Genomic DNA, 26,592 nt, shown 5'->3' with positions numbered 1-26,592 from the left:
TTTAAAACTGCTGGAAAATGATCAAATGTTTCCTGGAAATATTACTTAGGTCATGGAAAATTGTCAAGTAAGGCTATAAAATTGAGATTGCATATCTTTAACATAATCTTTAGCTGAGATCATATATTTTTAGCTGCTGAAATTGCACATCAGTGCTTAAAGTTTTGGGCGGTATGTTCAGTGACCAGCTGAAAGTCACACAGTCCATTTAGAGACGGTTGAAACTTCCACTGATACTTAATACTGAATAATATGTCCTTATGTGAGCAACGTCTGTCTTGTATATCCAAGCAAAAGTCCTGGGAAAGTGTTTCTTAAAAAGAGTGGGAGCCCTGATGCATTGCTTTGGCTATCAATCTTTCAAAAATACCCAAATTTGAGAAGAAAACACAGCTTTCAGACAGTGAAAACGCTTTCATTGCAAGAGGATGGGCTAACAAGAGATGCATACACACATTAGCACCGAGTGCCAGAGTGTTTGAAAGCAGCAACTGTTTAGAGAGCCCTGCAGATTGTGGTAATGGGGGGGTGACTTGAACAAAGGCCCTTTACAAAACACTACAGTTACTGCTTGGCTGAATCGGCCATGCAGTGCTTTGCAGCTACACTGGCTGGACCACATTAGACCGGCCACTTGACTGGAACCACCACCTATGAAACGGTACAAAATGGTCCCCACACAAAATTTAACAGAGTATCCCTTATAATGGAAACCTGCAGCTCGGTGTGTGTGTGTGTGTGTGTGTGTGTGTGTGTGTGTGTGTGTGTGTGTGTGTGTGTGTGTGTGTGTGTGTGTGTGTGTGTGTGTGTGTGTGTGTGTGTGTGTGTGTGTAAGTAATCCTGCAGAAAAAAAGAGGTTCTGTCCCTTCAGAGGCCGGCCTTGGAGTTTTAGGTCCACCATTGGTTTGACAGTGACAGAAGTGCATTGATGTATGTCGAGAGATGTAACGTCAGGTCAGTTCAAATTAAGCCTTGCCCAGCAGGGAGTCACTCGTCATGACACTTTTCAAGGAGGAAGGATGTACCACCGTGTTAGCCACACCAGATTTGCTGATCTCTCAAGCGGCAACCACGCAGGACGTTGTTAATATTGGACCAAATTACTTCTTTTGTCACAGCAGACTGGGGACTGCAGGGTCTCCTCATAGCCTGATAGAGTCTATCACCCTTCATCTTTTCCTCGCAGATCATCGCTGTTAGCTGCTATCCAACATGTCTCTTAACTTGCATACTACATGCTGAGTATCGCAGCAATTTCTCCATTAATAAAAGGGGGAAGTAACATATGCTATCAATCTCTAACATTTGTATTAAAAAAAGATAATGATAAAAAAAACAAATCACATTTTCAGCATTCAGATCATTCTTTTGATAATATTCACTGCCACATAATGGCTTGAGGGCATCCAGGTGGCGTAACAGTCTATTCCATTGCCTACTAATACAGGGATCGCCAGTTCGAATCCCCGTGTCACCTCTGGCTTGGTCGGGCGTCCCTACAGACACAATTGGCTGTGTCTGCGGGTGGGAAGCCGGATGTGGGTATGTGTCCTGGTCGCTGCACTAACGCCTCCTCTGGTCGGTCAGGGCACCTGTTCAGGGGGGAGGGGGAACTGGGGGGGAATATCGTGATCCTCCCACGTGCTACGTTCCCCTGGCGAAACACCTCACTGTCAGGTGAAAAGAAGCAGCTGGCGACTCCACATGTATCAGAGGAGGCATGTGGTAGTCTGCAGCCCTCCTCGGATCAGCAGAGGAGGTGGAGCAGTGACTGGGGTGGCTCGGAAGCGTGGGGTAATTGGCTGGGTACAATTGGGGAGAAAAGCGGGAAAAATACCCCCCCCCAAAAAGAAAAAGATGTAGGAAAAAAAACTTTTAATACATAGCAGTACAAGCTTGTTTCGTGCGTTGCGTACTCATCAGCTGCTAATGATAATGAATATAATGATAAAGTTACACGTGTAACTTTATTGACAGCTGATGATTGCTTATGGCATGAAACAGGCTTGTACTGTCTCATAAAGAATTTGCTTGAATAACTGGATTATATATATATAGCAACAAAGTCAAAGTTGGTACAGGGAGAGTTACTGTTGCTAGGTAAACATACCACATTATCTTCCTTGCTGCATTGCAATTAAGAGTTTGCTGGGAAGACAAAGGCATTCACCATGCAAACAAAATGCATTAGGTTCAAAATAAAGCTCATTTCCAACATAGTGTTTCACACTCTATGCTATTTTAACCTTGGTTGCAGGAATATTGACCAGCCGTGGAAGGAATAGATGTAAATCGTCTTAAATGCTGGAGGAACTCCAGCAACCACTATATTCTGTAGATAACAGAAGGGCTTACTGAGTAATTGCTTGTTTAATCACATTGTTATGGAGCAGTCTGGTGCTGTATAACCTTCACTGTGGATCACTCTTTTTGTTTGCTTCCTTTCTATTTTAGGATTGCAATTACACTGATTACCTGTTTACACGGTGTATGCTTTTCAAGGATACTAGTGTGTGTCTAAGTGTGTGTGTGTTTGCGTATGTTTTGTATGTGTCTATTTTGTGCAAAAACATACACCAGCAGCATAAATAAGTGTCTCAGGCAATCTCCGAGACGTAAAGGATGGAAGGAATGAAGGTCTCCCCAGTGTGAGAATTCAGGGTCAGAGCGCCCTGTGGTGTCTTTCTACTCTTTTTCTAGGACACTTGAACACAAGATGCCCTTTCTCTTCCTCTGGGGCACAGCCTAGTATGCATAGGGGAGAGGACTATTTTTACTTCATTATTAGAGATGTTGCTCACTGAAAAACCCTTCAGTTGAGGGTTTCCGTCCAGTGCCGGGTTGCAGGGGGAAAAAAATTGGCACATTGTCATTCCACAATACCGTGAAGAGGCCAAGTCGGCCATCTTTTGTTATCGGCCGGTATCCACTCATGCACTAACACTCACAGTGCCGCCTTGTCTCTACGCTTGCTCACAGCCTCACAGTGTTTCTTTTATTCATTCATTCATTCATTCATTCATTCATTCATTCATTCATTCATTTATTTATTTATTTTCATTTCTCACTTGATTGTTTGTCTCTTCTAGTGCATGAGGAACCCAGCTCAGCTGCAGAGGACACGTTTAGTCTTTAGTGTGCTCCACCACATCCAAGAAAATGTCCTCCTACGATGAAAGTGCAGGTGCTGACGACACCATGGACAGCTTCTGGGAGGTACAGAGACACCATCTCTCTCTCTCTCTCTCTCTCTCTCTCTCTCTCTCTCTCTCTCTCTCTCTCTCTCTCTCTCTCTCTCTCTCTCTCTCTCTCTCTCTCTCTCTCTCTCACTCATCACTGCTATATATCAGTCAGGTGGGATGACATTGCAGCATGCAGACTTGCTTGTGTTTCACACTTTTTGGGTATTTTCTGTCATTTTTATATGAACTGTGGGCCGCTTCCCGACGCATTTGGGGTAGGGTTTCTTTAACTGACTTATTTGGCGGCGTTTTAAGTTGACTGACATGTGGGTCAGAGTTACACGTCACAGTACACTGTATGCACTGAACAAACTGTCAAACTGGCTCTGCCCTTGTGGTGACCTGGCATGAGCACCATCCAAAGTGACAGTTGTATTTCTTCTCCAGGACAGTTTCTCATAATAATAATCAATGCTATTTTGACATGCAGTCGATACTCCCATAGATGTTTTCCTTTGTACTTTCTTTAAAGGTAGAATGAGTAGGATTTCTGTTGCGGTTTGTAAACGCAACGTTCAAAGTTGGCCCCGGCTCAACGGTGCCAGAAGCGCACGCCGTCTAACTGCTGTTGCCAGAACACAAACCAGTGTACAGGTCAACTCGGCGTCACTCTTCATTCCTATCCTCTCCTTCAGTGCTCGCCAGCGGGTGAAAGCCAACCCCGGATTCACTCTCATTTTGAACGAGTTTTGTCCGCTTGGCGTTTCGCCTCGCTATGTTTGCGTCTTTTCGACACTGTGTCTGCCATTGTCGTAGCTTCCTCTTGGATGCATGCTTACGATCTCGATCTGATAGTGATATGCGAGTCATGAACAAATAGTTTGAAACAAGCGACTCTTTTTACTGAGTCGGGAGTGACAACTCCTCGTCTCTATTAACTCGTTCACTGACTAGCTCCTACTATAGCTAGTGTGAACTGCGAAGACGAGGCGATACAACATGTCATGATTGTGCAACTCTTATATTAATTGTATTTGTGGAAATGCATCAAGTTAATTTATGCAGAAAAGCAACCACTTTGCCCCCCCCCTGCCTTTTTCTCCCCAATTATACTTGGCCAATCATTCCACTCTCCGAGCCATCCCAGTCACTGCTCCACTCCCGCTGCCGATCCAGGGAGAGCTGCAGACTACCACATGCCTCCTCCGATACATCTGGAGTCGCCAGCCGCCCTATTTTCACCTGACAGTGAGGAGTTTCACCAGGGGGACGTAGCGCATGGGAGGAGGAGGCACTAGTGCAGCGACCAGCACATACACCCACATCTGGCTTCCCACCCGCAGACACAGCCAATTGTCTGTAAGGACACCCGACCAAGTCAGAGATAGCACAGGGATTCGAACAGGTGATCCCCGTGTTGGTAGGCAATGGAATAGACTGATATGGTACCCGGACACCCCCTTGGCACTTGTTTCAACTCACTACTCGCGCTCCCAGCCCAGAGCTGAACTTGAGCTGGATGAATCACTCACTCACCAACAAGTGTCATGCCACAGACAGTAACCATCCATGAAATTTAATTTATCCCTTTTAAGTAGTTTACTACTACTCGATTATGATTGTTCAATCATGAAATTCAACAGTGTAATTTCTGATTAGCAGACTATGTTGCTATAGATGCTGTTCTGAGGTGGGACTGACTGCCAGTCATGTCTTTTAAGTGGAATGACAGACTTTTTTTTAACGGCATTGAAAACAATAAAAACAAACACATTTTCAGTTGGTGTTGGACTCCGCCAAGGTTGTCCCTTGTCTCCAATTCTGTTTGTGATATTCTTCGACAGGATCTCAGGGCGCAGCCAAGGTGAGGAGTGTGTCCATTTTGGGAACCTCAAAATTGCATCTCTGTTCTTTGCAGATGATGTTGTTTTGTTGGCTTCATCAGAACGCAACCTCCAGCATGCACTGGGGCAGTTTGCAGCTGAGTGTGAAATGACCGGTATGAGAGTCAGCGCCTCCAAGTTTGAGGCCATGGTTCTCTACCGGAAATTGGTGGATTGCTCCCTCCAGGTTGGGGATGAGTTGTTGCCTCAAGTGAAGGAGTTCAAGTATCTCGGGGTCTTGTTCACGAGTGAGGGTAGGATGGAGTGGGAGATTGACAGGCGGATTGGTGCAGCATCAGCAGTAATGTGAACACCAGACTGTTGTGGTAAAGAGGGAGCTGAGCCGGTAGGCAAAGCTCTCAATTTACCAGTCAATCTTCATCTGACCTATGGTGATGAGCTTTGGGTAGTGACCCAAAGGGTGCGATCACGGATACAAGCGGCTGAAATGAGTTTCCTCTGTAGGGTGTCTGGGCTCAAGCCTTAGGGTGAGGAGCTTGGACATCCGGAGGGAGCTCAGAGTAGAGCTGCTGCTCCTTTGCGTTGAAAGGAGCCAGTTGAAGCATCTGATTAGGATGCCTCCTGGGCACCTTCCTTTGGAGGTTTTCTGGGCATGTCCAACTGGGAGGAGACCCCGGGGTAGACCCAAAACTCGCTGGAGGGACTACGTGTCCAATATGGGCTGGGAATGCCTCAGGATCTCCCAGGAGGAGCTGGAGGGTGTTGCTTGGGAGAAGGGTGTCTGGAGTGCCCTACTTAACTTGCTGCCACCATGACCCGACCCTGAAGAAGCGGCTGATGTTGAGATGAGGTGAGATGAGATGAGATGAGAATAAAATCGTTTTAAATCCATGCAATTATTTCATTTACTTTTTATTACCAATATTTTGCATAAGAGTTATTTTCTTTACCACAGAGTTAAAGTTATTTAACACTGCAGTGTGTTTTGGTCAACAAGTCTCGTTTGTTACTGCTGGAGTCCACTGCCCCGCTAACTTTAACCTCTGTGTGACGGCATAGGAAGTATTCACAATATACCTCACGTTCGTCCTGCAAAGGTAATTAAATGCTTGCAACCGCTGCCTTTTTCGAGATGCTCTACAACTCTAGCGTGTGTGTGCTAGACTTTCCGTGTGCTGCACTCCTCACAGTTGAGCAATCATTGGAAAAAGAGCGGCTGTGAAATGATGGATAAAATTTTTTGAGCATCACAACCCCTGCAAAATGATTCATTTCACTATCAGAGCTTTGGTCTGATAACATTTGGAAAGTCTTGAAAAGCCACACAATTAAATAATTTTATCCCATTCAAGTTAGCGGAGGAGGACTAATCTGGTAGTTAGCCGGCTCGGCCAGTACCAGCGGAAGTCTCCTGGTGTGCATGCTCCATAGACGCTGGGGTCGGTGAGGGATTCTCCAGGCTCTGAGGGACTGACTCGGTGACTCGAGTGGCTCGATAACCTGACACTCTTTAGTGAGTGACTGATACAAACTCGAGTCAATAAAAAGAGTCAAACCTCCCATCATTACGATCTGGCATATGTCGCTATGTTTTTATGAAGTCCCGCTGCCCAAAGATGAACACCCAGAAATTCTCTGTACGCAGCAAAATAAGAAAAAAAATAAAAGCAGAGGATAGAGTCTCTGCAGATACAGACGCCACCACACATGTCTAGTGGGTCATAAGTGATGATTGAAATGGATTATTTTTGTATGAGTCTTTACATAGATTTTTAGGAAACTCCTACTCATTCCACCTTTAATAATAAATTTCAATATGTTGTTTAACATGAAGCTGTTAGCTTCTTTAAGCATGATTAAATCTAACCTTAAAATTTACAAAACAGCCCTCATTGGTGACATTTTGGCTTGCTGGCAGGTTTTTTTAAAGCATTGAAACGTTTTCAGGCGATTAAAATGTTCTCACAACAAAAAGGGGCAAAATGTTCTCTGTTTTCCTATTTCCACAGTCTGTGTGACTCAGTAACTGTCAAAACAGAGGGAAGCCACTTGATGTGCAGGCTCCAATAATTTATCTAATAAATCATGGGTTGTTGGTTATGACCATAACACTGTAATGCATTTAAATTGTGTAATGAAGGTCGTGTCTAAGAATATTCATACATCACGGAATTCTGTATGTATCATCTATTGTGTGTGTGTGTACCAGGTTTTTTTTTTTATCCTAAAAGGGACATTTGGTCCCCATTAGGATAGAAAAACCTGAAACCACCTCTCTCGTGGGTACATTTTTTTGGGTCCCCATGAGGAAATGGGTCTATTTCAGGGTTAGGGCTTGGTTTTAGGGTTAAAATTAGGATTATGATTAGGTTAAGGTAAGGGTTGAGGTTCGGCATCTAGTTCTGATGGTTAAGGTTAGGGTTAAGGGCTAGGGAATGAATGTGGTCAATGAGGGGTCCCCACAAGTATAGGGTGACATGGTGTGTGTGTGTGTGTGTGTGTGTGTGTGTGTGTGTGTGTGTGTGTGTGTGTGTGTGTGTGTGTGTGTGTGTGTGTGTGTAGAGCTAGGTGATATGAAAAATATCACAATTATGATGTGGCGTTCTATATAATTTTTGAATTTAAAAATACCATATTAAAGAGTCCGGCTGAGGTTCACCACATTGAACTGTTGGGTAATGTAAAGTATAATGTCAAACCAAAACTAGTTTTTACGTAGTACTTCCTCATATATATTTGTCCTCATAATATTGAGGTTTTAATGTTTCAGATCTAATTTTGTGAGAAAGTTTGGGTAATAGATTCTCATCATCATTATTTTAGACAACAAAACTCTGTATCATGGCATGATATGATCTAAATTTCACCCTATTACAATACCATTAAAAAGTGAGAAATGATTATATTGAAGTTTTCCCCAGGCCTATGCACTTGTCTATTTTCCCCTTTCTTTCCCACAACTACTATCACAGAATTCCATCATTGTGTCATGGCTTAATGACTACCGCAGACACATGTAAATACAGACTTTGAATCCCCAGCACCTCGGCAGCGTTTCATGGCATGCACCTGCCTATACCATCTGTATATTGTAAAAAAAAAAGCTGGGTTAGACGCTGCTTTAGTGCAATTTTTTCATCCTCAACTTTGTAATTTCAGATCTGCACATACATGAGAAACATATCATACCCAGCCATGCATAAATGACCACCCCATTCATTGACAGACACTAAGCAAATTGAAGAGCTCAGGTGTGTTTTTGTATGTACATCCAGTCCACCTGTGTGTTGTTGTCGGTCCAATTTAGCATTCTGTTTCCCACGGGGGAGGGGGGGGGTAAAGCCAAAAGTCATACCGCCAGTCAGTGCACCTGTCTCACAGCTGCCTTTTATCTGTCGCAACTGAAAAAAAAACACACAGCACAAATACTCGCATCAATAGCAGCCCTCAGTTGTGTATCCCTAGCAGCTATGTAAAATTTGTCAGATGTGCTGTGTGTATTGGTGGTATTGGTGTGTGTCTCTGAGCTGTATCTAAGCTGAATAGACTTCGGGCTGTATGTGTGTCCCTCGTCCTGTCAGTCCCCCCCCCCCCCCCCCCCCCTGAAAATCTGTCTGCTTCCATTACACCAGCGAGGAGGATTATATCAGTCGCAGTTTGTGAACAGGCAAACGCGCGTGCACACACACACACACACACACACACACACACACTCCTGTCATTGCATAACTACACATGCGCAGGCACGAGCCAACTCACCCCCCCCCCCCCCATCGTCCTCTCCTCATGCAGAGGACCTCACGCCCCCTGCAGGCACTGCGGAGGCGGAGCCACAAAGCTGCAGCATTTTTAAGGTGGTCCTGTTTTAAGGTGACAAGAACAAAATCTTCTTGGAATGATGTGAAATAGAGCGAATAGCCCTCTTTGCAAGCCAGAATTAGAACAAAAATATTGATTTACAATTCAAAAAGGTCACAAATTTACCCCAGTTTTGTCATTTGCATGGACTTAGAGCATTTTCGAATGTGTTAATCCAGACCTCATTGCTACAAGCCCATCCTCTTAAGTCTGTCTTTCTTTATCTATACTCAGGTAGGAAACTACAAGCGTGCTGTCAAGAGATTTGATGACGGCCATAGACTCTGCAATGACCTTATGGGATGCCTGCAGGAGCGTGCGAAAATAGAGAAGGCCTATGGTGATCAGCTAACAGCCTGGTCCAAGAGATGGAGACAGCTCATAGAAAAAGGTCAGCTTTTTTTCTATGGGTTGATGAAAAAAAAGAAAAAAGAAACGACACTGCAAATTGACACATTTATGCATGAGGTTTTTTATTCTTGCATGTTTTCATCCAGTTTGCCTGAGCTCATACGGTAGCTGGCGCTGTTATCGCTGGCCATATGTTGAGTTTCTGTTATTTGCTGGTTAGTCATAATTGATTTCAGTACATTTTCTGTTGTAAAATTATTTTTTCTTTGGTCCAACCATCTTAGGCCCACAGTATGGCTCTGTGGAGAGAGCCTGGCTGGCTGTGATGACTGAGGCAGAGAAGGTCAGCGAGCTGCACCAGGAGGTGAAGAATGGCCTGATGAATGAGGACGTAGAGAAAGTTAAAAACTGGCAAAAGGAGGCTTACCACAAGCAAATGATCGGAGGCTTCAAAGAAGCCAAGGAGGCCGAGGAAGGCTTCAAAAAGGCCCAGAAACCATGGGCCAAAAAACTGAAGGAGGTGAGGTGGATGCTGAAAATAATCACGTGTTCACATTATCTTACCAATACAAAAACAAAAGTTCAAAATTCAAAACTATTTGTTCTCCAGTGACCAGCCATTCAATAACTGCTGATCTGTTTGGTCATACAAACAGATCAGCAGTTATTGGTAACTTATGTTATTGGTAACTTATTGGTATAGTTATTGGTAACTTATTGGTAACTTGGTACCACTGTGGTAACTTATGCTGCATGGCCTGCTCTGGAGCAGGTTAACTTCAAGTATCATCTCAAATCCTGACAATAACCTGACCACTGACCAATCGGATCACTGATAAAACAAGAGTCATCAGTCCTACAGGATCCTGACAAAAGTCCCAAATTTACAATAGTTCAAATTCAAGTTCAACTTTGTCATGCGAATTGGAATACAATGAAATTCTTGTGCTCTGGCTTTCTCTGCCTTAACACAAAGAACACAACATCCCCAAAAAAACCCCAAAAAAACATTACAGACCTACATAGACTATATACACATGAATTCATACATTATATACACAATATAGAAAAGTATACAATAACGCAACAAAACCCAGCCACTGAGGATGCACAAGCCAGTGAATCCTTAGTGCCGGTCCCAAGCCCGGACAAATGGGGAGGGTTGCGTCAGGAAGGGCATCCGGCGTAAAATCTTTGCCAAATCAAATATGCGGATCATAAATAAGACTTACATACCGGATCGGTCGAGGCCCGGGTTACCAACGACCGCCACCGGTACTGTTAACCAGCAGGGTGTCGGTGGAAACTATGCTACTGTTGGGCGAAGGAGAAGGAGAGGGGGAAAGCATGTCCAGAGGCAGCTAGAGAGGAGGAAGGGTAGGCATGTGGAGGTGAGAGTTGGAACTTTGAATGTTGGCACTATGACTGGTAAAGGGAGAGAGCTGGCTGACATGATGGAAAGAAGAAAGGTAGGCATACTGTGTGTGCAAGAGACCAGGTGGAGGGGAGTAAGGCCAGGAGTATCGGAGGTGGGTTCAAACTCTTCTACCATGGTGTGAATGGGAGGAGTAATGGGGTAGGGGTAATTCTGAAGGAAGAGTATGTCAAGAGCGTGCTGGAGGTGAAGAGTGTCAGACAGAGTGATGAGTATGAAGCTGGAAATTGAAGGTTTATTGCTGAATGTTATCAGCGCATATGCCCCGCAAGTTGGGTGTGAGATGGAGGAAAAAGAAGAATTCTGGAGTGAGTTGGACGACATGGTGGAGAGGGTACCCAAGGAGGAGAGAGTGGTGATTGGAGCGGACTTCAATGGACATGTTGGTGAAGGGAACAGAGGTGATGAGGAGGTGATGGGAAGGTATGGAGTCAAGAAGAGAAATGTGGAAGGACAGATGGTGGTCGAGTTTGCGAGAAGGATGGAAATGGCTGTGGTGAATACATATTTCAAGAAGAGGGAGGAACACAGGGTGACATACAAGAGTGGAGGAAAGTGCACACAGGTGGACTATAACTTATGTAGAAGGTGCGATCTAAAAGGGATTGGAGACTGCAAGGTGGTGACAGGGGAGAACGTAGCTAGGCAGCATCGGATGGTGGTCTGTAGGATGACTTTGGAGACCAAGAAGAGGAAGCGAGTGAAGACACAGCCAAAGATCAAATGGTGGAAGTTGAAGAAGGAAGACTGTTGTGTGGAGTTCAGGCAGGAGTTAAGACAGGCACTGGGTGGTAGTGAAGAGTTGCCAGATGGCTGGACAACCACTGCAGAAATAGTGAGGGAGACAGCTAGGAAGGTACTTGGTGTGTCATCAGGACAGAGGAAGGAAGACAGGGAGACTTGGTGGTGGAATGAGGAAGTACAGCAAATTATACAGAGGAAAAGGTTGGCAAAGAAGAAGTGGGATAGTAAGAGAGATGAAGAAAGTAGACAGGAGTACAAGGAGATGCAGCGTAAAGCAAAGAGAGAGGTGGCAAAGGCAAAGGAAAAGGCGTATGGTGAGTTGTATGACAGGTTAGACACTAAGGAAGGAGAAAAGGACTTTTACCAATTGGATAGACAGAGGGACCAAGCTGCAAAGGATGTGCAGCAAGTTAGGGCGATCAAAGATAGAGATGGAAATGTGCTGACAAGCGAGGAGAGTGTGCTAAGAAGGTGGAAGGAGTACTTTGAGGGGCTGATGAATGAAGAAAATGAGAGAGAGAGAAGGTTGGACGATGTAGGGATAGTGAATCAGGAAGTTCAGCGGATTAGCAAGGAGGAAGTGAGGGCAGCTATGAAGAGGATGAAGAGTGGAAAGGCAGTTTGTCTTGATGACATACCTGTGGAGGCATGGAGATGTTTAGGAGAGATGGCAGTGGAGTTTTTAACTAGATTGTTTAACACAATCCTGGAAAGTTAGAGGATGCCTGAGGAGTGGAGAAGAAGCATACTGGTACCGATTTTCAAGAACAAGGGCGATGTGCAGAACTTTAACAACTACAGAGGTATAAAGTTGATGAACCACAGCATGAAGATTTGGGAAAGAGTAATAGAAGCTAGGTTAAGAGGAGAGGTGACGATCAGCGAGCAGCAGTATGGGTTCATGCCACGAAAGAGCACCACAGATGCGATGTTTGCTTTGAGAATGTTGATTGAGAAGTATAGAGAAGGCCAGAAAGAGTTGCATTGTGTCTTTGTAGATTTAGAGAAAGCTTATGACAGAGTGCCGAGAGAGGAGGTGTGGTATTGTATGAGGAAGTCAGGAGTTGCAGAGAAGTATGTAGGAGTGGTGCAGGATACGTATGAGGGAAGTGTGACAATGGTGAGGTGTGCGGTTGGAATGACAGATGGGTTCAAGGTGGAGGTGGGATTACATCAAGGATTGGCTCTGAGCCCTTTCTTGTTTGCAATGGTGATGGACAGGTTGACGGACAAGATCAGGCAGGAGTCTCCATGGACGATGATGTTCGCGGATGACATTGTGATCTGTAGCGAGAGTAGGTTGCAGGTTGAGGAGAGCCTGGAGAGGTGGAGGTATGCACTGGAGAGAAGAGGAATGAAAGTCAGTAGGAGCAAGACGGAATACCTATGCGTGAATGAGAGAGAGGACAGTGGAATGGTCAGGATGCAAGGAGTGGAGGTGACAAAGGCATTTGAGTTTAAATACTTGGGGTCAACTGTCCAAAGTAACGGGGAGGGCAGTAGAGAGGTGAAAAAGAGAGTGCAGGCAGGTTGGAGTGGGTGGAGAAGTTTGTCAGGAGTGATTTGCGACAGAAGGGTACCAGCAAGAGTTAAAGGGAAAGTTTACAAGATGGTTGTGAGACCAGCTATGTTATATGGTTTGGAGACAGTGGCACTGACAAAAAGACAGGAGGAGGAGCTGGAGGTGGCAGAGTTGAAGATGCTAAGATTGTCACTGGGAGTAACGAAGAAGGACAGGATTAGGAGCGATTATATTAGAGGGACCGCTCAGGTTGGACGGTTTGGAGACAAAGCAAGAGAGGCAAGATGGAGATGGCTTGGACATTTGTGGAGGAGAGATGCTGAGTATTTTGGGAGAAGGATGCTAAATATGGAGCTGCCAGGGTAGAGGAGAAGAGGAAGGCCAAAGAGGAGGTTTATGGATGTGGTGAGGGAAGACATGCAGGTGACTGGTGTGACAGAGGAAGACGCAGAAGACAGGAAGAAATGGAAACGGATGATCCGCTGTGGCGACCCCTAACGGGAGCAGCCGAAAGTAGTAGTAGTAGTAGATACAATAACGCAACAAGGTGCATATGGGTGCGTCAGCTGTTCAGCAACCTTACTGGCTGTGGAAAGAAACTATTACTGAGAGGGGTGGTGTGCGATTGGATGCTCTGGTAACGTTTTTTAGATGGAAAGAACGAGAACAGAATATGAGTGGGGTGGCTGGTGTCCTTAATGATGTTCTGGGCTTTCCTTTTACAGCAAGTGGTTTATGAAGTGGTTTATGGTTTATATTATGAAGTTGTGGAAGTTCCATAACTTCCTAATAGTTACACCACTCGCTGCAAAAGGAAAGTCCAAAACATCAATAATGTGACCAATAGATGATGTGCAGCACATTCTCAGAATAGTTTGTTCATCATCAAAGAAGGTTGAAACAGTTCATCTGGATATAACTTTTATTGACAGAGGTTTATCACTCATCTATAAGTGACCTCTTCAGTCTAAACTGACTGCAGGTATCCCCACCCTTATAAACAATACAGTTGCATAACGACTGAAACCAACGACCAGTTTCATATGCAAATATGTGACCATTAACTAGAGTTACAAAGGCCATGTGTACTATCACAGAGGATTTGGGAATGGTTGCAATCACAGCATTGTAAGATGGTGACAGATGTACTCTTAGCCCCCCCCCCCCCCCCATGTCGATTCAGGGGCAGTTGTTCCCTCTTCACATAGATGGCCTCTGACTCCCCATTCAAACCAGCATTCCTCCCGATCACGAATGTGCACATCCTCATCTTTGACGCCATCTTTCAGTGCTGTGATTGCAACATTCCCAAATCTTCTGGTGAAACTCACTGTCAGCTGAAAAGAAGCGGCTGGCGACTCCACATGTATCTGAGGAGGCATGTGGTAGTCTGCAGCTCTCCCCGGATAAGCAGAGGGGGAGCAGCAGTGACAGGGATGGCTCAGAAGAGTGGTGTATTTGGCCAGATACAACTGGGGAGAAAAAGGGAAAATCCCCCCCCCCCAAAATGTAAAAAATAAAAGGAAGCGGGCAGCATTTCGCAGTACTTCCGCCTCCTGTCTGAACCTGGCGTGCGTGGCTGCTTCCACCCAACTGACTAATTAGACACAGAAAAGTAACTGACATGGTGCAGTTTCATGAGCTTGAACCTGTATCGATGGATGACAATTTTTTGGGGGGGTCAAATTTCCCTCTTTCATACATTGGTGGGGACATGGTGGTTATTCTTGCTTTGAAGTGAAGGGATGTGAATCCTTCATTCAGGAATCAACTCTGGTAATATGTCTTTGATACTGAGAATCCCCGTGTTCATGCATTGCAGATGGAGGCAGCTAAGAAGACCTACCACATGGCCTGTAAAGAGGAGAAGCTGGCTGCCACACGAGAGGCCAATGGCAAAACTGAGGCCTCTGTCACACCAGACCAGCAGAAGAAACTCCACGAGAAAGTGGATAAATGCAAACATGATGCGCAGAAGGTGAGAGCAAAAGCACCGGAAAAGGATAAAGAAGGGTTAGTAATTCATACGGGAACTGTTAAACTATTCGAATGACAGCAGTGTTACAATGCTGTTTCTATGGAGAGAGGACACATACACTGAAAATTATGTGGTAAACATTTATTTATTATTATTTATTCAACCTTTATTTAACCAGGAGGATCCCGTTGAGATTACAAACCTCTTTTTCAAGGGAGACCTGGCCAAGATAGGAAGCAGCAATTAGAAAGCACAGTTACAAAATCACACAGTTGCAAAATTACACATTTGAAAACACAAACAAAAGACAAAAAAATTGAGAAAAAAGTAAATTACAAGCAGATTATAAAAAACAAGTACATGTTGTGAAATCAGCTTCAGGTACTCTCAATTTGGATTTAAAACGGCTCAGTGAGATTAACTCTGTAAGTTTCCAGTCATTCTGCAACATATTCCAGGTTAAAGGTGCAGAATGAACAAAAGCCTTTTTACCCAATTCAGTGCGGGCATATGGAACAGAAAGCAACACATAGTCAAGAGAATGAAAGGAGAAAGGGCCAGCACTTCTCAGTGCAAATAAGTCACAAATATAGGAAGGCAGTAGACCGAGGATTGCCTTATATATAAAAGTATACCAATGACTGAGCCTTCGGGTGGCCAGAGCAGGCCATCCCACCTGAGCATACAACTCACAGTGATGTGTCAATGATTTGCAATTAGTAATAAATCTCAAAGAAGAATGGTAGGCAGTGTCTAACACGCGGAGACATTGAGCAGAAGCATTCATATACAAAAGATCTCCATAATCCAACACAGGTAAAAAGGTGGCAGCAACAAGTATTTTTTTTACATTTAAAGAAAAACACAACTTCTGAATGTGAAGCTTCAGCATGTGTACTGAAGCTTCACATTCATGCCCAAAAGGTAATTTTGACCCATATCGTGTCGATTGTATCAGTGCTGCCGGTTCAGTCAGTTGAATTCAGGTCAAGTGAAATAATGTCATAGCAAATAAAATCAACGCATGGCTCTGCAAGACTACCTGTAATGATTTGTCAGGTTATCTTGGTGCCCAGGAGATTATCTCCTTCTCTATTCATGGACGTCTGATAATGAGAAGAGCAGATTATGCTGGGATAGAGAGAGTAAGATACTTACTCACTTGTATACAAGTGCATGCTAACTCTTAGCTCACACATGCATACAAAAACATGCACATAAACGGGCCTTTGCAGTCAGTTACTTGAGTTCCTTCTGAGTTTTCCTTGACAATCAGTTTGCTCCTAAATGGTCCTTCTCATAACTGCTGTATGCAGGTCATAATAGAAATCTTTTTTTTTTGCATTTCTATAGTGCTTTTCTAGTCAGGGGCACACAAAGTGCTTTACATGAAATGACTGCATCACATTATAGTATGGGTGAACCCAGTGGGAGCTGTATCCCCTGACTTTGGTAGAATCTGTACTATGCTGAAGGCGCATGCTGGCCTAACACCAGGTGCTCCACTGACTGAGCTACACAGTGGCTAATGATAATGACATGCAACACTATATTCAAATATGTAGATACATCTGAGACCATATGGTGCTGGTTTAGCCAGCAGGCCACTCCATCAGCATCAGCCTTATTGATTAATATGGTGATTGTAATGAGGGTAACCATGAACAGTGTGAACAGCTATAGAGGTTACGTTGTGAGGGATGGTGTGCGATGTGATACCAGGTCTTGGTTTTAGACCTCATTTCAGCATAATATTTTATGAGTCCCTTCAACATCATCCTCGTTATAATAGAAGCTCTCACAGATAATTTATAGTATATTCAAAAACACCAGTCACAGGGTGTCTTTGTGATATAAAAACAGTTTAGAAACCCCAACCAGTTTTAACTATGTTGATTTTTGCCTTGGTTTACCCAGAGTTCCTTCACATAAGCTTTTTGCCCATCTCATTTCACTGTAAAAATATAAAATGTATTACCCAATGGTAATACATTTACTGATATAATCTAGATTCAAAGGTTTACAGATTAAAAATGCATTACAGACTCACATTTAGATATTGTTTGCTGTTTGTGCCTCTAACAAAATTTCTATCAATGAAACTGAGAACAGACATGTCTCCAAACCAATAGTGGAAGTTAATGCTGGGCAAATCGGTAAAGTGTTAATATCACAATAATCATGGGGTTATTTTACACAGTATTACTGTATATGATATCTGCTTACATGTGCAGAAATACTATATTTAAGAATCTACCTGAGATTCACCACATTGAAGTGTTTGGTAATGTAACTTATAGCAAGCCAAATCCAGTTTTCAAATAAAACTTCCTCAAATATTTCAGACCTCATTTTGTGAGAAATCTTAGGTAATAGATTCTCCTTAAAATTCATTTAGGCAGCAGAATTATGTAACACAATTTAACAATATCTGAATGTCATCCCATTACTGTACCATTAAAAAAATAATAAATGAATGATAATATTGAATTATTGGCCTGGCCTTTTTTAAGTATGGTGGTTGGTTTTGCTTACATATACACATACTGTAGTGTAACTGTAGCTGTATGATATTTCTCTGTCTGTCGCAGGCAAAGGAGAAGTATGAGAAGTCCCTGGATGAACTGAGCAAGTGCACCCCGCAGTACATGGACAGCATGGAGCAGGTGTTTGACCAGTGTCAGCAGCATGAGGTGAAGAGACTGACCTTCCTCAAGGAGGCCCTGCTGGACATCAAGCGTCACCTCAACCTCACGGAGAACCAAAGGTTGGTCAGTCAGGAGGACCCTTTGAAATTATATCAAACCCCTCAAAATTGTTGATTTAGGATCACTGTTGAGGTGACCTCACCCCTCTAATCCTATTCATTATATGAAAAGTGTTAAGGTCTTGGTTTGGGGTTGGACCCAAGTGCAAAAAACTGCAGATGGAAACCAGGCTTTAAACAACAATTCATTTACTTGACTTGATAAACAAAATCAGGAACAGAAAAAAGATAGTATACAAAACTAAGAATATCTAAAGTTTGAAAAAGGTATAAACAAAGGGGGGGAAAGGTCCTAAAGACATACTGTTATACTCAAACGATGAAGGAAAAATACCTGCAAAGCAAGAAAACTATGAACCTCTCTGAGGGCGGCGTAAGTGTAGTCATGACTGGCGTAGTAATTATGGCAAAAGCACTGTGAAAACTGAGCAAGTGAGTGACTGAAGTGAGGGGTTTAGATAACAGAGGTGTGCCAAATAAACTAATGAATGAAGGTGAACCAGGTCACAATAATACATAGTGATTCGTGACTGGGCATGAAGAATATGTGAAGGGTGATGTCCCTGAGTTATGGATCCCACAGCCGTGACAGAGCGCCCCCCCCCCCTTACGGGCGGCTTCAACCGACCCAGCAGGTACATCGGGGTGAAGACTGTGGTAGTCTCTGATGAGACTGGCATCCAGGATGTTGCGGCATGGAACCCACAATCTCTCCTCGGGACTGTACACCTCCCAGTCCACCAGGTATTGGAGTCCTCGGCCCACCCGACAACAGGACAGGGTGCAGTGGACCGTGCAGGCAGGATCCCCCTTGATGAGGCTGAGCGGAGGGGTGGGGGTTAAGAGGAGGATCGGGCTCACAGCATAGAGCCATTCTTACCGCCCCCTTGATGCTCAACATCACTGGAGCCGTGATGAGAGAACTGGGAATGATGGGCTTCGGTGCTTGTTCCACATTGGTGGGGTCGAACTGCTGGGAGAGTGCATCCGGCTTATGATTTCAGATCAGGATGAGTCAGGACCAATGTGGAGGTGAAGTGGTGTTTTAATTTGTTGAAGGAGCACTCTGCCTTCGGTGGCCTGGAGAACGGAGTCGTCCCCTTTCGGGTGGGAGCAGTCAGGAGCAGCTCGAGCACTAAAGTTCCTGATAGAGGGCCTATAGAACTTGGCAAACCCTAAAAAACAGTCCAGCACTACCCGCACTTTCACTGGATCCATGCTCAAATCCCCCTTGGACATGATAAACCCCAGAAAGGAGATGGTATCCACATAGCATTGGCATTTGTCTGCCTTCACAAATAGGTGGTGTTCAAGGAGGCATTAGAGAACCTGGCGGATGTGTTGTTCGTGCTTGGGGAGAGTCTTGGAGAAAATGAATGTCTTTCATTCATTCATTCATTCATTCATTCATTCATCTTCAGCCGCTTCTCCGAGGTAGGGTCGCGGTGGCAGCAAGCTAAGTAGGGCACTCCAGATGTCCCTCTCCCCAGCAACGCCCTCCAGCTCCTCCTGGAGGATCCCAAGGTGTTCCCAGGCCAGATTGTCCGAGCTCCTCACCCTATCTCTAAGGCTGAGCCCAGACACCCTATCGAGGAAACTAATTTCAGCCGCTTGTATCCGCGATCTCACCGTTGCGGTCACTACCCAAAGCTCATGACCATAGATGAGGGTTGGAACGAAGATTGACTGGTAAATTGAGAGCTTTGCCTTCTGGCTCAGCTCCCTCTTCACCACAACGGTCCGATACAACGTCCGCATTACTGCTGATGCTGCACCAATCTGCCTGTCAATCTCCCACTCCATCCTACCCTCACTCGTGAACAAGACCCCGAATATGAATGAATATGTCATCCAGGTAAACCGGAGGGTGTGCTCCAATTATCGGGTTATCACACTGCTCAGCCTCCCTGGAAAAGTCTACTGAAAAGGAGGCTCTGACCGACTGTCGAACCTCGGATCCAGAAGTAACAATGTGGATTCCGTCCTGCCGTGGAACAATGGACCAACTCTTTACCCTTGCGGAAGTGCTGAGGGAGTTATGGGAGTTTGACCAGCCAGTCTACATGTGTTTTGTGGACTTGGAGAAGGCTTATGACCGTGTACCCCGGGGTACTCTGTGGGGGATACTGCAGGAGTATGGGGTATCAGGGCAGTTGCTACAAGCTATCTGGTCCTTGTATAACCAAAGTGAGAGCTGTGTCCGCATTCTCGGCACAAAGTCAAACACGTTTTCGGTGGGTGTCAAACTTCGCCAAGGTTGCCCCTTGTCTCCGATTCTGTTTGTGATATTCATGGACAGGATCTCAAGGCGCAGCCAAGTTGAGGAGTGTGTCCATTTTGGAACCTCATAATTGCATCTCTGCTCTTTGCAGATGATGTGGTTTCGTTGGCTTCATCAGAACGCGACTTCCAGTACACACTGGGGTGGTTTACAGCTGAGTGTGAAATAGCTGGGATGAGAGTCAGCACCTCCAAGTCTGAGGCCATGGTTCTCTACAGGAAAATGGTGTATTGCTTCCTCCGGGTTGGGGCTCAGCCTTAGAGAGAGGGTGAGGAGCTCGGACATCCGAAGGGAGCTTGGAGTAGAGCCGCTGCTCCTTTGCATTGAAAGGAGCCAGTTGAGGTGGTTTGGGCATCTGATAAGGATGCCTCCTGGGCACCTTCCTTTGGAGGTTTTCTGGACACGTCCAACTGGGAGGCGACCCCGGGGTAGACCCAGAACTCACTGGAAGGGACTACATGTCCAATCTGGCCTGGGAACGTCTTGAGATCCCCCAGGAGGAACTGGAGGGCATTGCTCGGGAGAGGGACATCTGGAGTGCCCTACTTAGCTTGCTGCCACTGCAACCTGACCCTGGAGAAGCAGCTGATGATGAGATGAGATGATCCAGGTAAACATAAACAAAAGTGTTCAACATGTCTTTCAGGATGTCATGAATGAAGGCCTGCAAAACTGCAGGTGTGTTTGTGCGCCCAAAGAGCATGACCAGATACTCATAGTGACCATGGTGGGTGAATAAGGTGGTCTTCCATTTGTCATCCTGCCGGATACAAATGAAGTGATAGGTGTTGCGCAGGTCCAACTTAGAAAACATGGTGGCACATTGTAGCGACTCAAATGCTGTGGTTCTAAAAAGGATTCTTGATCGTGATTTGGTTCAACCCCATATAGTCGATGCAGAGGCGTTGCCCCCCCCCCCCCCGCAGCTGAGGGCCACCTCTGTGTTTTCCTGCGGCCAGAGCTTCTGTTCCAATTCGGGGGTGAAGTTGCTGTCACCTGTTTGGGTCATCCCTTTGCCCCGCAGCTGAAGCCAGTTTTGCTGTGACTGAAGCAGCCATTCCTGTTCTGATTCGCTCGCAGCAAAGTTACACTCCAGAACCCCCTGTGACCGGTTAGGATACCAGGTGGTGTCCATGGGGGGGGGGCCCTCATTGCTGCTGCCGGTTCTGGTTACTCCACTCCTGTTTTTCAAGTTTCTTATCATGGCTAGCTCAAGTTTCTTGTCACGCCTAGCTCAAGTTTCTCGTCATGTTTAGCCCAAGTTTCTCTTGTCATGCCTAGCTCACGTTTCTCTGGTCATGTCTAGCCCTGTTCACAGCTATTTACCTTATCTTGAACCTTGATCCATGCCAGTTGCTGCTCTGACCCCCCCCCCCCGCCACGACCAGCTATGATGCTAGGTAGCATCCGTGGGAGGGGGTTACTGTGTATTTAAGTTTGGCTGTTTAGTTTGTTGGTAGGAAAGGAATGATACTTTTTGGGACAGTAAATTCCTGATACAAATTTATGATGTAAATTGGCAAGAGGAAAAATGAATCGTGATACTCTTTTTAAACAGCAGAGGGCGCCATCTATTTTTGAGGTCGCTTTTTCGATGTCCTACATCATCACTCATGTCAGTAGCTGTATCAGAGTGCAAAGACATGGGGATTCAAACCGCGTTACCTCCAGCTTGGTCGGTTGTCCCTACAGACACAATTGGCCATGTCTGCGGGTGAGAAGCCGGATGTGGGTATGTGTCACTGCACTAGCACCTCCTCTGGTCGGTCGGGGTGCCAGTTCAGGGGGGAGGGGGAACAGGGGTGAATAGCGTGATCCTCCCATGCACTACGTCCCCCTGGTGAAACTCCTCACTGTCAGGTGAAAAGAAGCGGCTGGTGACTGCACATGTATCGGAGGAGGTATGTGGTAATCTGCGGCCCTCCCCGGATTGGCAGAAGGGGTGGAGCAGCAACCAGGACAGCTCAGAGAGCGGGTGATTGGCCAGGTACAATTGGGCAGAAAATAATAATAATAATTTTTTTTTTAAAAAGCACACAGAGACATGGCGGCCACAGGTGGGACATTGTGAATGCCCAGAGATCTCAATTTATACCTGAAATGTAAATATGTTGATATTCCTTAAAAAAATACAAAATAAAAAAGCAAACATGTACAATTCCAAGCAAGGAACACATGCCAAGCCCTAGTTTGTTTATTTGAAGAGATTTTCTTTATTTGTGTTGTTAATTTATTTATTTGATTTGGGATTTGCTTTAAATTTCAATTTAGTTTTTTTGTTGTTATTTATGGCAAAATATATTTTCAGTTTCATGTTTACAAAGAAAAGAAAATGTGTTGTTTTGCATAGTTTATATCCTACCTCATAAATAAAAAAGGATTATTCAATTTGATAAAGAAAAGACAAGAGAAATATGTTTTGTAGATTTTTGTCTGCGAGGTAAAAAAATATTTTTCAGTCATAATTTGTCAATCTCCTTTTGTTAAAAAAAATTGTGAGAAAGTCGTATTGTGAACCCGGTGTTGTGAATCATATTAAATCGTGAGTTGAGCATAATCCTATTTGCTGGTTGTCAGCATTCCACATCTGTACCATGTCACCATGATGTTACTATTTCTCGTCATGTGTATTCCTGATACCCTAATGTTTCCTACGAGTAAACCTTTTGTTTCATCTGTTACCGCGTCTGCATTTGGGTCCTCAATTCCTGCTCCCGTCATGACAGAAAAGGTTGAACACCCTTATTGCATCAGTTCACATGCACTTTGAGGCATGATATACTGATATACATCCAGACTATTTCAGGGATCTGTTTTTTTTTTCTCCCAATTTAGTGGTCAATCAATCCCCCTATTTTAGTTCAAACACCCACCCTCGTACATGCGTTCGCCAACTGCATCTCTCCGGCCGGCAGTCTCGAAGGAGACGCCTCGCCACTTTCGTGACAAGGCGACTCCAGGCCGAACCACTGCTTTTTCCGACACACATAGAGACGCATTCATGTGACGAACACAAGCCGACTCCGCCCCCCTCCCGAAGACAGCGTTGCCAATTATTGCTGCTTCATTGAGTCCGGCCATAGTCGGATCTAACGAGACCGGGGCGCGAACCCCGGTCCCCAGTGGGAGGGATCTGTTTGATCCGGATCAGTCTGGCTTTAAGCGGGGTCACTCTACCGAGACTGCACTCCTGTCAGTAATAGAATCACTGCGTTTGGCTAGAACTGCTGGTCAGTCCTCAGCTTCATCGCAGCTAGATCTGTCAGCTGCCTTTGTCACGGTTAACCACCAAATCCTCCTCTCCACACTCACTGAACTTGGTATCTCAGGATCTGCCCTCTGCTGGTTCATGACCTACCTCACGGGGAGCTCTTTTAGAAAAAATTAACGAGGAGTGAGTAGAGGAGGCTTTCCTGAGTGAAAAGAAGTTCTCGGATGCGATTTTTTTTTTTTTGATAACAGTGAATGACAAGGATGTCTTTGTAGCACATGATGGGCAATGAGAGAAAATAGTAGAAAAGGGAATTAACAGTCAGTGTCCTTGCTCAGAGTTGGTGGCACGGTGGTTAGCGCAGTGGTTAGCGCGGTTGCCTCACAGCAAGAAGGTCCTGGGTTCAAGCCCCAGGGTAGTCCAACTTTGAGGGTCATCCCGGGTCATCCTCTGTGTGGAGTTTGCATGTTCTCCCTGTGTTTGCGTAGGTTTCCTCCGGGTGCTCTAGTTTCCTCCCATAGTCCAAAGACATGTAGGTCAGGTGAATCGGCCGTACTAAAATAGTCTCTAGGTTTGAATGTGTGTGGGTGTGGGTGTCGGCCCTGTGATGGACTGGCAGCCTGTCCAGGGTGTCTCCCCACCTGCCACCCAATGACTGCTGGGATAGGCTCCAGCATCCCCGCGACCCTGAGTAGGATAAGCGGTTTGGAAACTGGATGGATGGATATTTCAGGGATTTAGCCCACAGAGACTTTCCCCATCCCTGTTAAACTGGTTTTTGTACTAGTTTAAGACACAACCTTGTTTTTCTCCCCTGTCCTGTTAAACCCCCATCCATTAGCCTCCCTACTTTCTTGGTCATACCACCTTCATATTACATGGATATGTGCACCATCTATCCTTTCTGCTTTCGTCCCTTATTCACACTCCTCTAGCCTTTGAACCAATGAGCTGTTTTCTGAAGTAAGCATATGTAATGAATGAAAAGTTTGTCATACACGTCCCATCACGTTGTGAACAAGAACATTACCATATAGGTCAAACAACCCCTTTATCACAAAAAAACAACTATTGTGCATAATTGCACATCTTTACTTTTTATCATAGATAATCACATTCAAATGGTGAAATGCTTCCATCCATCCATTATCCAAACCGCTTATCCTGCTCTCAGGGTCGCGGGGAAGCTGGAGCCTATCCCAGCAGTAATTGGGCGGCAGGTGGGGAGACACCCTGGACAGGCCACCAGGCCATCACAGGCCAGTGTCAACATAATTCAAATTTAGGTATAACTCTAATTGTGCAACAGACTATATGACACTTTCGTTTATTTTCCACTTTTGGTTGATGAAGTTGGGATCATCTGTTTCCCTAAGTGCTTCAAATATGACATCGACATACTTTTCACTTGGGTTATAAGTAACTGTCTCTAATGCCAGGCCGGTGAAAAAGTTGATTAAACCGTTGTTGTTCCAGTACCAGAACTGTGTCTCCGGATAGTCCAGGTCAAATTCTACAGCACAGACTAAATTGCCTCCATATTCTTTACGGAGTTTGCAAGGAAATTAATCTAACATCTTATTGCTTTGTGTGCAAGTACACATGACATAGGAAAAACAGTGCCAATATTACAAAAAAAGTTTGTGCATCATGACATACCTTTACTTTCCATAAGGAATAATCAGATTCCAGCAGTATTTATGTTAAGTGAGTTTGATGTTTTGTGTCACAATCATTACAGTTAATTTTAGATTGATTAAATCCAACTAATTTCTCAACCAGGGATGTATTCCCCATTAGCTTGCAGACACACATTGCTAATTAATTGATGAACAGCCAATTTCTCTGCCAAATTGATTTTGTTCCCCTCCATAACTGTTTGTCATCCATTGGGCTGTTAAGGATTTCATGTAACAATAAAGCCAGGTTGCATGGGGATGGATGTCGGTCCTACTTTGACCAAAACCCTGTTTTCAGTTTTTATTCAGGCTTTCTTACTGTTTGAAGCATTGCACTCCATTAAACCTCGAAAAGTGTCTACAAATTTCATTATTGAAATTCAAGAGAGACAAAGGGCTACAGTCTGTAGTTATTTGGTCTTGGAGCCAAACACTTACTAACAAATATATTACTACATCATTAATCACTTTTGCCCTCTCTCCTTCACTTTACAATGGAAGAATTAGGCTTTCTTTTCTAAGTTGCATTGCAAGAACAAACCCCCAAATTGGCAGACTGATACGATTATTCCTTTTGGCTGAGTCAGTTTGCACTTGATTGAATATGATTGGAGCATTAAATATTGCACTTGCCCTGAGTCGAGTCAAGTCAATTTTATTTGTGTAGCCCAAAATCACAAATCATAAATTTGCCTCAGGGGGCTTTACAGCAATACAATATCCTGTCCTTAGACCCTCCCATCTCCACATGCCTCGCATCTCCACAATGACTTCATCTGCAGCGGGTCAAGTGCTATACTGTAGGATGTAACGTTGCCACCTTGTGGGAAGGTTATTCCCATGTTATCTTCTACTACGACTACTACTACTTTTGGCTGCTGCCATTAGGGGTTGCCACAGTGGATCATCCGTCTCCATCTCTTCCTGTTCTCTGCATCTTCGTCTGTCATAACAGCCACCTGCATGTCCTCCCTCACCACATCCATAAACCACCTCTTTGGCCTTCCTCATTTCCTCTTGCCTGGCAGCTCCATATTCAACATCCTTCTCTCAATATCACCAGCATCTCCCCTCCACACATGTCCAAACCATCTCAATCTTGCCTCTCTTGCTTTGTCTCCAAACCATCCAACCTGAGCTTTTCCTCGTTCCTAATCCTGTCTTTCTTCGTCACTCCCAACGAAAATCTTAACATCTTCAACTCAGCCACCTCCAGCTCCGCCTATCTTTTCATCAGTGCCACAGTCTCCAAACCATATAACATAGCTGGTCTCACAACCATCTTGTAAGCCTTCCCTCTCACTCTTACTGGTACCGTTCTATTGCAAATCACTCCCGAGACTCTTCTCCACCCTGCCTGCACTCTCTTCTTCACCTCTTCCACACTCCCCATTACTTTGAACAGTAGACCCCAAGTATTTAAACTCCGCCACCTTCGTCACCTCTACTCCTTGCATCCTCACCATTCTGCTGTCCTTCCTCTCGTTCACGCATATGTATTCCATCTTGCTCCTTCTGACTTTCATTGCTGTTCTCTCCAGTGCATACCTCCACCTCTTCAGGCTCTCCTCAACCTCCTGTCTACTCTCACTACAGATCACAATGTCATCCGCGAACATCATAGTCTATGGAGACTCCTGCCTTGAACCCATCTGTCATTCCTACTGCACACCTCACCACTGTCACACTACCCTCATACATATCCTGCACCACTCCTGCATATTTCTCTGCCACTCCCAA

General features: G+C 44.8%; 1 protein-coding gene across 1 annotated transcript in view; it reads left to right on the top strand.

The window, feature by feature from the left end:
* The first annotated feature begins 3,159 nt into the window (after positions 1-3,159).
* The window catches only part of pacsin1a (protein kinase C and casein kinase substrate in neurons 1a), a 28,083-nt gene continuing 4,650 nt past the window's right edge, over positions 3,160-26,592 (top strand). The window contains exons 1-5 of the mRNA XM_056274296.1: positions 3,160-3,216; positions 9,119-9,275; positions 9,520-9,755; positions 14,759-14,914; positions 17,506-17,681. Of these exons, the coding sequence (XP_056130271.1) occupies positions 3,160-3,216; positions 9,119-9,275; positions 9,520-9,755; positions 14,759-14,914; positions 17,506-17,681 (782 nt within the window). The remainder of the gene's footprint in view (positions 3,217-9,118; positions 9,276-9,519; positions 9,756-14,758; positions 14,915-17,505; positions 17,682-26,592) is intronic.

Source organism: Lampris incognitus, chromosome 2, assembly GCF_029633865.1.
Source record: "Lampris incognitus isolate fLamInc1 chromosome 2, fLamInc1.hap2, whole genome shotgun sequence".
Lineage (NCBI taxonomy): Eukaryota > Metazoa > Chordata > Actinopteri > Lampriformes > Lampridae > Lampris > Lampris incognitus.
This window is presented reverse-complemented; position numbering and strand designations above follow the sequence as displayed.